The sequence below is a fragment of the Drosophila eugracilis genome, unplaced genomic scaffold, assembly GCF_018153835.1.
Source record: "Drosophila eugracilis isolate 14026-0451.02 unplaced genomic scaffold, ASM1815383v1 contig_2154, whole genome shotgun sequence".
In the NCBI taxonomy this organism is placed as follows: Eukaryota; Metazoa; Arthropoda; class Insecta; order Diptera; family Drosophilidae; genus Drosophila; species Drosophila eugracilis.
Window position 1 is genome coordinate 5291612 of NW_024573038.1, and position 14083 is coordinate 5305694.

General features: G+C 43.5%; 7 protein-coding genes across 7 annotated transcripts; 5 read left to right on the plus strand and 2 right to left on the minus strand.

The window, feature by feature from the left end:
- Window positions 1-695: 695 nt before the first annotated feature.
- On the plus strand, window positions 696-1565 carry LOC108114263. Its single transcript, XM_017225159.1, has 2 exons — window positions 696-835; window positions 898-1565. The coding sequence occupies exons 1-2, from the start codon at window positions 824-826 to the stop codon at window positions 1429-1431; spliced, it is 546 nt and encodes a 181-aa protein (XP_017080648.1). The 5' UTR covers window positions 696-823; the 3' UTR covers window positions 1432-1565.
- A 2400-nt stretch (window positions 1566-3965) lies between these two features.
- LOC108114264 (cuticle protein 16.5) lies at window positions 3966-4693 on the plus strand. The gene is made up of 2 exons (XM_017225160.1): window positions 3966-4067; window positions 4129-4693. The coding sequence occupies exons 1-2, from the start codon at window positions 4056-4058 to the stop codon at window positions 4615-4617; spliced, it is 501 nt and encodes a 166-aa protein (XP_017080649.1). The 5' UTR covers window positions 3966-4055; the 3' UTR covers window positions 4618-4693.
- Window positions 4694-5630: 937 nt separating this feature from the next.
- Window positions 5631-6658, plus strand: LOC108114258 (pollen-specific leucine-rich repeat extensin-like protein 3). Its single transcript, XM_017225155.2, has 2 exons — window positions 5631-5741; window positions 5804-6658. Exons 1-2 carry the CDS (start codon window positions 5724-5726, stop codon window positions 6524-6526), a joined length of 741 nt encoding a protein of 246 aa, XP_017080644.1. The 5' UTR covers window positions 5631-5723; the 3' UTR covers window positions 6527-6658.
- An 803-nt stretch (window positions 6659-7461) lies between these two features.
- LOC108114260 (cyclin-dependent kinase inhibitor 1C) lies at window positions 7462-8321 on the plus strand. The gene is made up of 2 exons (XM_017225157.1): window positions 7462-7567; window positions 7636-8321. Exons 1-2 carry the CDS (start codon window positions 7550-7552, stop codon window positions 8194-8196), a joined length of 579 nt encoding a protein of 192 aa, XP_017080646.1. The 5' UTR covers window positions 7462-7549; the 3' UTR covers window positions 8197-8321.
- Window positions 8322-8543: 222 nt separating this feature from the next.
- On the minus strand, window positions 8544-8943 carry LOC108114282. Its single transcript, XM_017225179.1, has 2 exons — window positions 8869-8943; window positions 8544-8808 (listed from the first exon to the last, which is right to left on the minus strand). Exons 1-2 carry the CDS (start codon window positions 8875-8877, stop codon window positions 8554-8556), a joined length of 264 nt encoding a protein of 87 aa, XP_017080668.1. The 5' UTR covers window positions 8878-8943; the 3' UTR covers window positions 8544-8553.
- Window positions 8944-10200: 1257 nt separating this feature from the next.
- On the plus strand, window positions 10201-10742 carry LOC108114268 (cuticle protein 64). Its single transcript, XM_017225165.1, has 2 exons — window positions 10201-10274; window positions 10356-10742. The coding sequence occupies exons 1-2, from the start codon at window positions 10263-10265 to the stop codon at window positions 10740-10742; spliced, it is 399 nt and encodes a 132-aa protein (XP_017080654.1). The 5' UTR covers window positions 10201-10262.
- Window positions 10743-11477: 735 nt separating this feature from the next.
- On the minus strand, window positions 11478-12202 carry LOC108114266 (cuticle protein 70, isoforms A and B). The gene is made up of 2 exons (XM_017225163.1): window positions 12163-12202; window positions 11478-12096 (listed from the first exon to the last, which is right to left on the minus strand). The coding sequence occupies exons 1-2, from the start codon at window positions 12172-12174 to the stop codon at window positions 11680-11682; spliced, it is 429 nt and encodes a 142-aa protein (XP_017080652.1). The 5' UTR covers window positions 12175-12202; the 3' UTR covers window positions 11478-11679.
- Window positions 12203-14083: the final 1881 nt, after the last annotated feature.

Below are 14083 nucleotides of genomic sequence, written 5' to 3' on the forward strand. Positions count from 1 at the left end.
GATTTCGATTAAGTCCCACCATCTGAGGTCAATCTTTGACGAGAGACCCACACAGTAAGAGCGGCAATCAAACACCGAGATATGGACAACAATCGGGTCTTTAGCATGCAAATCTCGCACCGCTCCGCCAAAGTCCTCCGTTTTGGTTGGGGGCTAATGGCTTTTATGTTTGTGCGGCATTTCTGGCTCCTGTCACATGACGCTCGATTCCGATTTGTGTTTAATAAGCTCAAATGTTGTCGACATGCCTGAGGTATGCAAAAAGAACAGTGGTGTGGTAACAGGGGTTTGCAAAAAAGAGACAACTTTTGGTAACAAATAAGCCTTTCCTGTTTAACACACTCAGCCACTGCTAATCAGTGTAGTTGCATAGTCTGGATGCCAATAAAAATGACCAACATTGATTTATATGCAAGGCAGCCAAATATCAATATTATCAATAGACAAAACTGCCCCGGCAACAGCTTTGTTAAGCCACAACAAATAAATAAAGTAAATAAACAAAGGCAATGGCAACAAAATGCCAAAAAGCTTCGTCTCTTGGCCTGCACTTAAGTGTTGGCTTCAAGCCATTCACGATGAGCCCGAGGAAGACCTGAAAAGAGTGACTGAGTGGGTAAGAGAGAGAGAGATTCAGAGGTCTGAGAACCGATCGCAGCTCCTCCATACGCATATAAAAAGCATCTTCAGCTGGCTCACAAATTTTAATCAGCTGCCAAAGCTGCGCCAGCAAACATCAACGAACTTAAGACCCGGCCTAAAGAAAGCCGAGAATAATTAAACTTAGTTAAGAACTAGAACTGTGTGAAGTGTTTAGAGTGAAATGGCGACCAAAGTGAGTGTATAATCGAGAGAGTGAAGTTCAGAGAAAGTTTAATCTTAGTAAATCACTTTCAGTTGACCTGTGTGTGCATTGTACTCCTGCAATTTATGAACTTGGCACTTGCTGATGTCTCTCACTTGGATTACTCTATTACACCCAGCTCCCAGCTGGCCTATTACCATTATCCCGCTCCCAACAGGCCAGCTGTTCAGCGATCCCAGAGAACCCAGTACCAACAGGTCCAGCAGTATCCTCATGTGGCTCGTCAGTTCGCCGAGCCGGCTTTGGAGCAGGCTGCCTTTACCCAGGCCTTGACCAGTCAAGGTTATGTATTTGGAGCACCCTCGGCGCCTCTTCAGGTGGCTCCCTCGGCACCAAAACCCCAGCAGGTGGCAAGGCCTGCCGCTGCTTCGGGATCTGCCACAGGTCGCTCTATAGCCTCGGCGGCAGTGGATGCCAACTCTCTGAATCTCAAGCTGCCAGTGCCATTTGGAATTGCTCCTCTGAATGTGGCGCAACTACCGCTGCAAGCTGGAGCCCCCTATGCCAGTGTGCCACGGACTACAGGCCTCACTTCCTATGGAACACCCCAGATCCAGAGGCGCTAATCTACTAATCCCAACACCTAAATAGAATAATAATAAATTTAACAGAGCCAGAGCCATCCCGACTGATCATCAAACTGCGATGACTTCTGCTCTTAGTGAATACACATTGATAATAAACTTGCCATCTAAGCTTAGTCTTTCGGTCGAGTCTCTTTTTATTGGCCATTTTTTTGTCTCATTGCCATCGATGGAGACTGCATTTGCATAATGTTTTGAAGGTTGAGACTCAAACACAACAAAAAGAGGTCTTCGTCCATTGGATTTACACCTTTCACTCTCCTCCGATAGGTTAATGGTTGTTATTTACATACACACAAATCGGGCCAAGAGATCTCCATCAGCCATCCGCTCCTCATAATGAGACCTTAAACTTGGCATTGGGAAGTGGCATTCTCGTGTGAAAACAAAAGAAATAAAGACAGCGACTAAGTTTTGACGTATATTTATGAAAGCCAATTAAAGTCAAGTGTCATTGATCAGGGTATGGGAACGGAACTGGGAACTCCGATCTGGATGTGGATCTATCTATATATATTTCTTTTTTTATGGCAAAGGGGATAGAACCTGCTTTCCCGCGAAAATAAAAAACAGGAATTCGAATGTGATCTGCATAAATTTGGCTTTCGAAAATCCATTAAAGCAAACGGTACTGACGACACTCAAACAATTCTTAAGGGGGATAAGGCTTCCGAAGCGTCTCTAAATCAGCTTGCAATCCAATTAAAAAGGTTAACTAGGAAGTGAACGGATCGCACAGCTGTGAAGTGGAGTGCTGAAGACGAGAAGGTGATGGCGATGGCGATGGCGCTGATGATGGGTAATGATATATTTCCGTGCTTGAATCACCGGAAAATTGGCGTGTCATCGGTGAAGAATTCCAGTCCAGAAATTGTCTTAACAAGTTAGTGAGAGGTCACCCTTGGCGTTGGACTGTACCACCTGTGGTGGCTGCCAAGATTGGATCAGAAGTGGCGGCAATGCGGATGCAGAATACAGACTACAGTTACATGCGTGGGGCAACTTGATAACCAGACACCATCATCTCGGTCTCGTCATCGGTATAACCTTGAGATCAGCGTCATCAACGGATTGGATTCCAGAAGCAGATATATGTAAAACGAAGACTATCAAGATGCTCTTTCCATGCTTTTCATAAGTGTCATGACTTTACAGGAGCTTAATATGTTCACCTTAAACTTTTGTAAAGAAGATAAAGAATGATAAATTTAGAAACTTAAAGATGATTAAAACTTATAAATACCATACATTTAGTATAACAAGAATATGTTAATATATTTCTGCTTTAAAAAATATCATCGTTCATAATTATGTGATTATATTTTTGAAAGCCTAATTTTCAAAGACAAATCATGGTCATCAATCTGCCTCCAATAAGCGGTCATCATTTCCGAAAACGCCTTCTATTAATATCGAAATTAACATCTTTGATCACTAATTTTACTATCAGAGATTTTACATATTTGTTAGTTATTTAAATATATCTAAAAATTATATCTAGACAGATACTTTAAAGAGTATCTGGAAATGTATCTTAGAGTATTCTCTACTTCTTCCGTTACTTTGTAAAAGCAGTTTCGCAAACATCTATATATAGGAAAAGTACCCCTATCATAAAGAGCACAACAATGCAAAACGGAGATCCACCAGCCATCAGATGACGGCGATGCTACTGACCAGGCCAGCACGTGACCGAGAGATCTGCGATGGCTTATAGGGAACGCAATCCGGTTTTGATTGCTCGATCACTCGGCCCCTCAACTCGCTGGCCAATTAAGCAGCTTCGAAATTATTACCAGTGCCAGTGGACGGGCAACCATCCTACTTACATCCTGTGGCCAGATGGCGCCAAGGTCAGGTCAACGAGAAAACAAATGAAGAAACGGAGCGGCAAGGATGAGAGGGAAATTTACGACCGCCTTTTATTGGCAACTCGGCGAGCCATTAAAAAGTGAACTAATGAGACGTTTAGTGGGGCGGAATCGAGGCTTGGAGAGGGGGCAACCATTTTTATAGCCAATTTGACTTAGATTGCGGCCAATTCATTGCAAGGCGGCGTACATTGATGGCCCAAACAGACTGCAAATTACCAGCAGACAGCTCGGCCACCGAGGAAGTCTTCAACTGCATACAAATGTCGATCAGTGCACTGGAAAAAATACACAATTTTTAGTTGAATTTCAAAAGACATATCTTTAAATTTCTGGTAATTCATTTTTAAAAACTTCATAATCTTAATGCTAAAAGAAGCTATAATATGCCAGATTAAATGGCAAATAGCTTACAGATTAGCTTTCAGATTTAGATTAGTATAAAGTTTATGAAATTTCTCAAAGTGTACACAAAACATTCCAAGCGACAACTTGGACAACTTCCGACAATACATTGGGCAATTGAAGGCGGAGCACGTCTTGGCCAAATGGCTATCATGTATGCTACTTGGCACTCGACCAGGTGGGCCAGCTAAAGAAGCGACCAAAAATCGGCTCAGACAGAATGTCCCTCAAAGAGTACGGATATGGGCACGAGCTATATAAGCTACTGAGCCAGCTCCAAATTAAACATTATCGCTCAAGAGCTTTAGACAAACCCAACTAACCAGCAAAATGTACAAGTTTGTAAGTTAATCTAAAGGGACTTGTACTTAGAAAGAAGGATTACATTAATTCCTATTTTCAGTTGGTTCTCGCTGCCCTCATCGCCTGCTCTGCGGCTAAGCCAGGAGTTGTTGCCCCGTTAGCTGCTCCTCTAGCTGCCCCTCTGGCCTACGCCAATGCTCCTCTGTACGCCGCAGGCGGCAGCAGCCAGGTGGATGTCCGCAACAACTACGACGGAACTCTGTCCTCCTACACCACTGCTCCCTTCGAGTTCACTGCCCCCTACTCCAGCCGCTATGTGTCCGGAATCCCAGCTGCTCCCGCCGTAGTTGCCAAGTACGCTGCTGCTCCCCTGGCTGCTCCCGTTGCTGCTCCTCTAGCTGCTCCAGTCGCTGCTCCTTTGGCAGCTGCTCCTCTGGCCGCTGCTCCTTATGCCGCCGCCGCTTACTCCGCCTACCCCTACGCCTCGCCCTACGCCGCCCCCTACCTGGCATCTCCTTACGCCGCTCCCTACGCCGCTCCCTACGCTGCTCCTATCGCCGCTGCTGCCCCAGCTCCAGTGGTGGTCTAAGGACACCCGTTAACCAAACCAAACTTTAGACAATTTTTGTAAAAATAAAACTTGATATTAAATTTCGAACAAAAAACTATAATTGTATTTTATTTAGACAAACTATAACCTATGAACTAACTAAATTACTAAAAGCAAACTAACCATATCTATGCGTAGAATGTATAAAACTACTTAGATCGATTTAAAAGAAACATATTTATAGGATCTTTCCTATCGAGCTATATGATATGGAAAGAGAATCTTTATAACCCCTTAAAATTATCACTGAATTTCCTTGGTCTTAATCAAGAACTAAATCGGATAAGTAAACTATTCAAAAATTGGTTTAGTAGATTACATACTATATACTATTAAGATACACAGTATATACTACTAATATCTTTGTATAGCTTAACATCGGAATTAAGCTTTGTTCCAATAAAAGTAAAAAAGTGCAAAATATATGAATATTCACTTATGTTTTTGCATTTATTATTGCAAAATTTAAAACATAAATCAATATTTTGAAAAGAATATTTATGACAGCAATATGGCCCACATTTTTTGATAAAATTTTTAAGAGATGTTTGAAATTGGGATTATTAACAAAAGTCAACATACATTTGAATTTCTGAAGTTCAAGTCACAGAAGTTGGTCACTCTGGAAACGGCATTTGTTGTGATTGTGTTGTCACCTAAGGCGCAATATCGATTGTTATTTATGGTCAAAGCAATATTTATGGGTTATCATAATCATATGCCACTTATGGGAAACTGTCAATGCCGGGGCTTGGTTTGGCCCCATGTTATATAATCTTGGGCCGTGCTTTCGAATCGCCCAAGAAGTTATTGGCCTCTCAATCGAAGGCAGTCGCAACAGTCACGACTTGCTGACCAACTAAAGCCGCTTGGGTTACCTCACCTCCAACTATTATGTTCAGTGGGCCAAATCGACGACGAAAGTGAAGAAATGCAAGTGCAAGTCGTTTGATTGGTGACCGCCTCAATTTCCCTATAAATTTTAATCGAATTTGACAATGGCAAGACATTAACAGCCGAACCAACAGGTCGAGCACATCGATCGATAAGCTACTCCCCCAAAGAAACCAAATCCCTTAAGTAAGATGTGGCAACTGACATGGGTGAGGATTCAAGGAAATCTATTCGTTTGGGATTCTTTCTAATTAATCAAGTATTTCTTTAGGCCTTCGCCTTGGCTTTCGTTCTGGTGGGTGCTGACGCCAAACCCTCCCAACTCTTCAATCATCACTTTAACCACTTTGATCCTCATCACCTGAACCACTTCGATGGACACCATCTGAATCACTTGGAGTCCCTGCATGCTCTGCCGCACCACTTGGATTACGCGGTGCAGGAATCAGTTCTCCCTCCGCCAGCAACTTTGCTTCCTGCTGCTGCTCCACCACCAGTCTTTGCTCCTCCATCACCTATTTACGGTCCTGCAGCACCCGTTTATGGACCAGCACCACCGGCACCTGTATTCGCTCAACCGGCACCTGTATTTGCTCCTGCTCCCCTTCTTCCAGCTCAAGCACCACTTCTGCCTGCACCTGCTCCTTTGCTTCCAGCTCCAGCTCCACTTCTGCCAGCTCCTGCACCACTTCTGCCTGCACCTGCTCCATTGCTGCCAGCTCCAGCTCCACTTCTACCAGCTCCTGCACCACTTCTACCTGCTCCTCAATTCCTGCCAGAGTTTCACGTACCGAGTGTCACCCACCAGGTCCTGCCTCCCCTACTGGAGGCGATTCCTTTTGCACCAACCTACCGAGCTATCCCTGGACCCAAAACCACCACCCATCGTGTGTCCATCGGCTACGCCTTCCCCAAACTGCTGGCCGCTCCACATGCCCACCTGAAAGCCCTGCCCCTGAAGTTAGCCCATCATCGCCATCACTCGTTGTGGTGACGAGGAAAAGTATCAAAAGGATGATGGAAACCTCACCAAAGAGTCATTAAAGTCAGCTAGTTAATGTTTATCTACAAGTATACCTGCAAAATATAATAATTTATCGAATAAATATAGTACAATAAAGCGAAACTTAAAGATATATTTTGAACTTTTTTTAATGGAGTTACAAGCCTTAGAATCTTTGATTTCTAACAACTCAAGCATATAAAATGGTTAACAACGAATGGAAATTTCCAAAACATTCTTACCAATAGTACCAAAAATAGAAAACCCATAGAATGTAACTAAGGAAGATAAAATCATAGACACACCAAAAATTAGCCGAAAGGAAAATATTTGATATCTGATTCAGACTCTCATTACGAACCAGACGCCTCGTAATGTCGCCAAATGTGGTTTCATTTATTCGGCCAACACTTGCACAGAAACTATTACCAATATATTGGTAACACACATACACTGGCTTTTTGCGAGCGACAGAAATGTTGTTAGTGAATTTCCAACTGCACGCAACAAGAAATCAAATCAGAAATTCCAGGCACAAAACCCGGCCCAAACACGCGACAATTGTTGCAACAAAAAATGTAAAGTAAAAAAAGTGGTAATTCAATTAAATGATTTAGCCAAGTGGCGGGTGGGTAACACGTATTTTGGGTAAATAATTGCAGCTCATTTCGTTCACCACCCACCCAAAACTGTCATAAACCAAACAAGAAAGAAAAAAAAAACGAAATCTTGCCCAATATTAGCCTAGGTTATGGTCGGGAATTGCGTGCAATTATGAAAGTTTTCGGGGGCGATCGACGTAAGAGGCGACCGATTGATTATTAAGTACATATAGCAGCGCCCTTCATCAGGTCCCAATATAGAAAGTCTTCCAAGGTGTTTTCGTATGCTTGGACACGCATTATCCGTGGGTTACAGAATTATAAAAGCGTTGCCCTGTGGTCAGTTGGGTATCACAGTTCAGTCTGCCTTCCTGCTAATCACACCTAGCCAACCATCCTCAAACCAAGCAATATGTTCGCCAAGATTGTGGTGAGTTTGGGAGGATCTCGGGATTTATATCAAAGTGGATTTATACTAACATATATTTGTATTTCCAGCTCGTTGCCCTCTGCGTGGCCTCTGCCCAGGCTGGTCTCCTGCCCTTCCATGCTCCTGCTCCCCTAGCTGCTCCTTTGGGAACTCCTTTCGCTGCTCCTCTGGCAGCTCCATTGGCTGCTCCTCTGGCTGCTCCTGTGGCCACTGCTGGCGTGGTGGCTCCCTATGCCTCCAGCTTCAATGCCCACCGCATCAACCACGCCGTTGCCTACCCAGTGGCTCCTGCACCCGTTGCCTTCGCTGCTCCCGTTCCCGCTCCCCTTCCCGTCCCTGTGGCTGCTCCCGCTCCAGTGGCCTTTGCTGCTCCCGCTCCTCTGCCAGTGGCTGCTGCTCCTGCTCCTGTTGCCTTTGCTGCTCCCGCTAAGGTTGGATTCGGTGTGCCCGCCTTCGCCGCTCCTGCTCCAGTGGCTGCTCCTCTTGGATTCGCCCCTGCCCCAGCGCCAGTTGCCTTCGCTGCCCCAGCCAAGTTTGGATTCGCACCCTTCGCCGCTCCCCTGGCTGCTCCAGTGCCAGCACCTCTGGCTGTGGCCCCCAAGTTCGCCCCCGCCCCATACTTCTTCTAAGGATATAGTCACAGGATCACCAAACTCACTCCCATCCGTCCTATTAGCTTGTAGAACTTAGCCCAAATCTTCATACCTAGAGAGCAGCAATGCTTGGCGAATAAATAATTAAATCATTAATCAAAGTATTTCGAATCTTCTCTTGGGGGGTATCTAGCGCCTATCATTGATACCTTAGGATATAGCTCTTACGGTCATGATTGAGAGGATTAATGCTGTTTAATATTGGAATCAGTATCGTCGGACCTATGCATTTAAACCCTTTCCAGCAAAACGAACAACCTTTTCTTAATATTACTTTTCTTTTATTTATACTTAAAAGATTAATTTTAAAATATATTTCCACACTAATCTTTTCTAGAATCTCTTGTGCTTCACATGACCAATCCTTTGGAAGAGCGGAACATGTTCATAGGGCGTGTGAGAAACCGGCACCGAATCGTAGGTGACATGGGCTATTTTGGTAAGAGGTGCCACAATGGTGTAGCCAGGATGTTGAGCGGACTCCTGGGGCGTGGAGGCAACCGGCAGAGGATGATGATAGATCAGAGGGTGATGGTAGATAACCGTGGCGGTCAGGCACCCACTCAGAAGAGTAAAAAACACAAAAAGCTACAAAATAAATGAAAGATCAGATGGCTATAAGTGAAACTGAGAACTAAGCCCGTTTACCTTGAGCATTCTTGGGTGATATTCTGGCTAGAACTGCACTTGGACTAAACTGAAACCATCCGAAGGCCAATCATTTTATAGGCTCGTCTTCATCGCTGGCTTTCGATCCACTATTGAACTGTTAGTAACCGGTTGACAATCCCCTGAAATACCCAACTGCATTTCCTTCACCACCACCGGGAACCTGTTGCAACATCTATATAGTGGGAGCACTACTACTCCACTTGGCCTTTTGTCCCCTTCTCTTCGACAACAACAAAAAAAAAGAAGAAAACCCGTTTTCAAGTTCAAGTTTAAAGCGTCTACGCCGAAGATTGTCAAAGAGTCAGTGACTCTTTTGTGCACTTAATTATGGCATATCGTTGGTTTTTGTTGTCTTACATTTCTCTGCCTTTTGTTTGTTTATAGGTTGTGAGTTAGTTGGCCGCACGTCTTTGGATTTGCCTAATGCTTACCCGTTTTTATGTCTTTTTTTCCAAATTAAATTAAATCATTGCCCAATCTTGTGTTTTTCGTGGTATTTTATGTTTGGTTTCGGAGGTGTTAAGAATTGATTAGTTTGACTTTATTCGGCGGCTGCTCGTGTTTCTTCTGCTTAAGCTGTTATAATCGCTGTTTCAATACTAGGGCATTCCCTATATAGGAGGTGGAAAACTTTAGATAGAGTTTATTGGCCAACTAGCTATGCTTAACTAGATATTTACATATATAAATGAGTAGGTTGAAAATGAGTTTGATTTGTGAAACAAAATACAGTTTATGATCAACATTTTGTATTTAGACAGTACTAATTTCATGAAAGTCAAGTTAATGATCAATTTTATGAAGTGAGAATATCAGAATGCCTTAATTTTTACTCACTTAATCCATCAACAGTTTAGAAAGCCCGAAAATCTGGTTTAATCTCCCCAACTATCTCCCAAACAAACATCTCAAGCTCATTGACCCCAAGCCAAGATCACAGTTCTCTGCAGAAATCATTTGATTAGATCTGAGTCACATGAATGTACCGATGGAAAAGGCCACCCACTAGACTTAGACTGCCCACAGGCCTAAGAAAAAACTGGAACTGGAACCATTGTGGACTGGTAAATGCCAAACTTGATTGCAGATTATACAATGGTGGCCCAAAAGGCGAGAAACAGGTGTTGGAATTTGTTTTTATTTACTGGCGGCAGCTAAGGATGGTTTTGTGGCATGCCACAGCTGACTTGGGCAACTTGCCGATTGAATTAGATTTACTTTGTTGCACTGTTTATTAGATCATCGATGTCCATGTGAGGATGCAATCCACCGCACTGGGATTTGGTATAAAAGAGCCGCGTTGGGATCAACTGCAGCAACACTAGTAGTTCAGCCTCTCCAGCAGCAGCCGGAAAATTACCAACAGCAAGATGATTAAAGGAGTAAGTAGTTAAAGGATACCAATGGGATAATCTGTCCATTCATCCTTCAAACCTCTAAACATATCTGGATTACATTTCCAGCTGACACTTGTGGCCATCGTCTGCCTGACAACCTCCATCCTGGCAGCTCCTGCTCCCGAACCAGCTCCAGAACCAGCTCCTGCTCCAGCTCCTTCACCCAGTATTGGCTTTGGAATTGGACATGGCTACGGTGGATATGGCCTGGGATTGGGTCTAGGATTTGGGCACTACGGAGGGCACTATGGTGGACACTTTGGGGGAATCGGTCTAGGACTGGGCTACCATGCACCAATCATCTCCAAGACGATCATCGGTAAGAGCTACCTTGGTGGCTATGGCTACGGCCTGGGACATGGATATCTCGGAGGCTATGGACATGGACTTTATGGAGGACACGGTCTGGGGCTGGGATACGGACTGGGCTATGGATACGGCCATGGTTGGTAGAGCTGCTCCCAAGTCCAGCCGAAAGTCAAGACGAGCGTGCAACATGTGAGAGTTTTCAATCGAGTCATTTACTTCGCAGAACCCAAAACATAACATTAGCCTTAATCAGTCAATCAATCACTCAGCAAGTCAATAAATCAATAAAGACAAAGCAAGAAATGTAAACGAAATAAAAATTAAGTGTTTTTACAAAGTGGGTCAAATGAGCTAATGGATTCGACTTCAGAATTCTAAAACGTATGGAAAATGACACTGTCTATCTAAAGAATAGCTTTTATTTGCAGATTTTTCTTATCTTTTAAATCAGAGGTACTCAACGCCTATCATCGATAGGCGCTTTGAGCGCTCGCGGAGCTATTCCACCAACAATTTTTCGTGCTCCTCTTTCCGCGTCGTTCCGTCTCCAATTTGTTCTTGTTTTTTTCCTAGACCATCCTCGAACACTTGCACTGCAACTCATTCTCTATAACTTCTCTGAGCACTTTAGAGTTTCTTTCGCATTTGGCGAGTCAGCAAAATGAGTGATGAATTGGTTAGCAAAAAAAAGTTTATTTTTCTCTCAGTGCACAGCTGCAAACCAACACAAAAACGTCACCAAATATATGCAAGCTCTCTTGTATTTGTGCAAGTAAATGCTCTGCGGTAAGACGAATTTAATTTATATTATTAAGAAACTAGCAAATATTTAAGTCCTTCAACTTCGAATTAAAAAAGATTAAAAACAAAAACTTTTTTTCAAATTCAAACGAAATATATTTTCTCATCAAATCCACTTTTCATAATCGAATTTTCCATAATTTGATTTCTTAGCACAAAATCTCTGCCATTTCCTTTCTCTCTCGTTCTCTTTTCCTCTGTGTATTTTCTTCTTCTCTCTCTCCGATCCAAACGAAACGAATGCAATGCAGAAAACGATGTTGTATAGGATGGACGATCCTTACCAGCCATGGGCAAGACCATAGCCAGGAGCGGCCAGAGCTGGATAGGCCGTCTTGTAGCCCAGTCCCAAAGGAGTAGCCAGAGGAGCATGAGCTAGACCCAAGGAACCATGGGCCAGACTGAGAGGAGCAGAGGCCAGGCCCAAGGAACCATGAGATAGACCAATGGGACCATGACCCAATCCCAATCCGTAGGTGGAAATAGCCGGAGCAGCCAGAGGAGCGTGCGCCAATGCAGGAGAGGCATAGCTAATCCTGGGGGCCAATCCGTAAGAGGCAATCGATGGAGCGGCCAGGGCATGACCATAGGAGATGGCCGGAGCAGCTGCAGCCAGCGGCAAGGCCGGAGCAGCTAGTCCGCCCAAATATCCAGGAGCGGCAGCAACGCTGGCCAGGCAGAAGACGGCAAAAACGAACTATTTATTTGAAAAAAAGAAGATATAGTAAAATGATCTATCTGTAAGGACCTTAGATCCACTTACGTATTTGAACATTTTGGTTTTTGGTGCAAGTTGAACTCGTGGCAAGAACACAAAGCTGAATAATGCCGCTGTCTAAGGCACAAATGCTTTTATAGCCCAAAGACTTGGCCAAAATGTTGCACGAGAACGGAGACCCAAGCTGGAGGCCCAGAGACTTTTACTTTTGTTCAATGGAGAGACATGGCCCAAAACTGAGTCCAAGAGAGCGACATGCCAAGCTGGCCTGTCGAGTATCGAGATGGCGATAGAGGCCTGGGACCCACCGGAGAACCGCCTTGCCCCGCCCCAGCCAACGCGGATGTTTGCCTGGGCTGAGATTGGCCATACCCTTTCAGCAATAGGTGTTGCAATATTTAGTAGTAAGGGATAGGTTAATAGAAAAGATTAACTTAAAAGAGGGTAAAGAATTTAAAAATTATTTAAAGGGCAGCCTTACTGGTTAAATTAATTAAAACAAACATATTGTAAATATTCCTTAATTTTAAACATAATTTAATGCAATTTATTCTTTCTCTTTTCCAAGTTCGTTTCAGGTACTCCTTCTTAGTACAAGTTCTTAGTAAGTTCTTAGAGAAGACTTAATGGCACTTCCTTATGAATTACTCATTATTAATATTAATTATTAAGCAAGACATTTTCTGTACTCAGCATATAAAAGTAATTTTAAGTATCTGAACAAGTAAGTATCAAGCTCCTAAGTTTCAATGACTAACCTTTAAACGCTTTACTTTTTAATGAATTTTCGACAAACCGACTTTTAAGCATAGGGTATTTCCACCTCGATCAACTACTCCCCATTTTCCGATTTGGTTTTGAATAATTTCTGATAAATTTGTTTTTGGTCTATTTACCTACTGCCGCCGTCGACGAGGTGTGTGTGAGAAAAAACTTAAATTGCATTTTGTATCTTGCCTTATGCGGCTCTTGTATGCATTTATTTCCATGCAGCCAACGAGTTTCGCTTATTCCGCCGTTTAAAAACATTTAAATAAGCCGCTGCGAATGCGTGAGCCTATTTGGCTGGTAGAAATTTTCAGCGCTAAATGCTCGAGCATTCAGAGCCAAAGTCTTAATTACAACACAGACACAACACTGGGCCAATGAAAATGGGGCGTGGCAGTAACACACCTGTGCGTAAAACCGTAGCAAAACCAGATCCGCCTCGAGATCGTTTTATGTGGGGCAAACTTTAATGTGCGTTTAGAACAATAACCGATCGCTTGGCAGGGGCGTGGGCAAGGTCGTCGGTTGTGCAACGAGTGGGGATCCTGGGCCAAACAACGCCTCTGGCTGTGGTAACTTATGAACTGGTGCACCCATAACTCATGCAACTGCAGCAACAATGCCGAAGGAACTGCGGCTGCCAGTTAATTGCCGGCGACCCACTCTATGCATAATTTTGAGACAGCGTTTTACGCAAGCCCAAAGCACTTAACACTTATGAAAAGGGGCGGGGCTAGCAAACGGGGGAGATCGGGGAGTCACTCCAGCACTTGTTGAAATGCCCGCCCTGCAGGCAGCAGCCTGGCCCAAATGCATGCGTGAATTTAACACCTTTCTGTGGAAACTGAAAAATAATCATTGAGAAATGTTTGCAAAACTAAAAAGTTACTACATTTCACAAAAATTGTTATGACTATAAGCAATCCAGTTTTTTAATGTTTTCTGGTTTTTTAATCTTTTACTTTCATTAAAATAATTTCTTTTCGTTAGTCCACTTAAAGCGAACTAAAACCAGAAACTATTTGTTAAATCCAACATTGATTTATTTTTAAATTCAAACCACTTTGGTAACAAAGGGTTAAGGAGAAGGCTTTGCCTCGTCCAGAAAAAGCCTGCGGGCAAATAGAAAGGCAAAAAGCCGGTGACAATAACAAGCTGGCCAAGAAGGGGGAGTAGAGGCCCAGCCAGGTTCCCAATG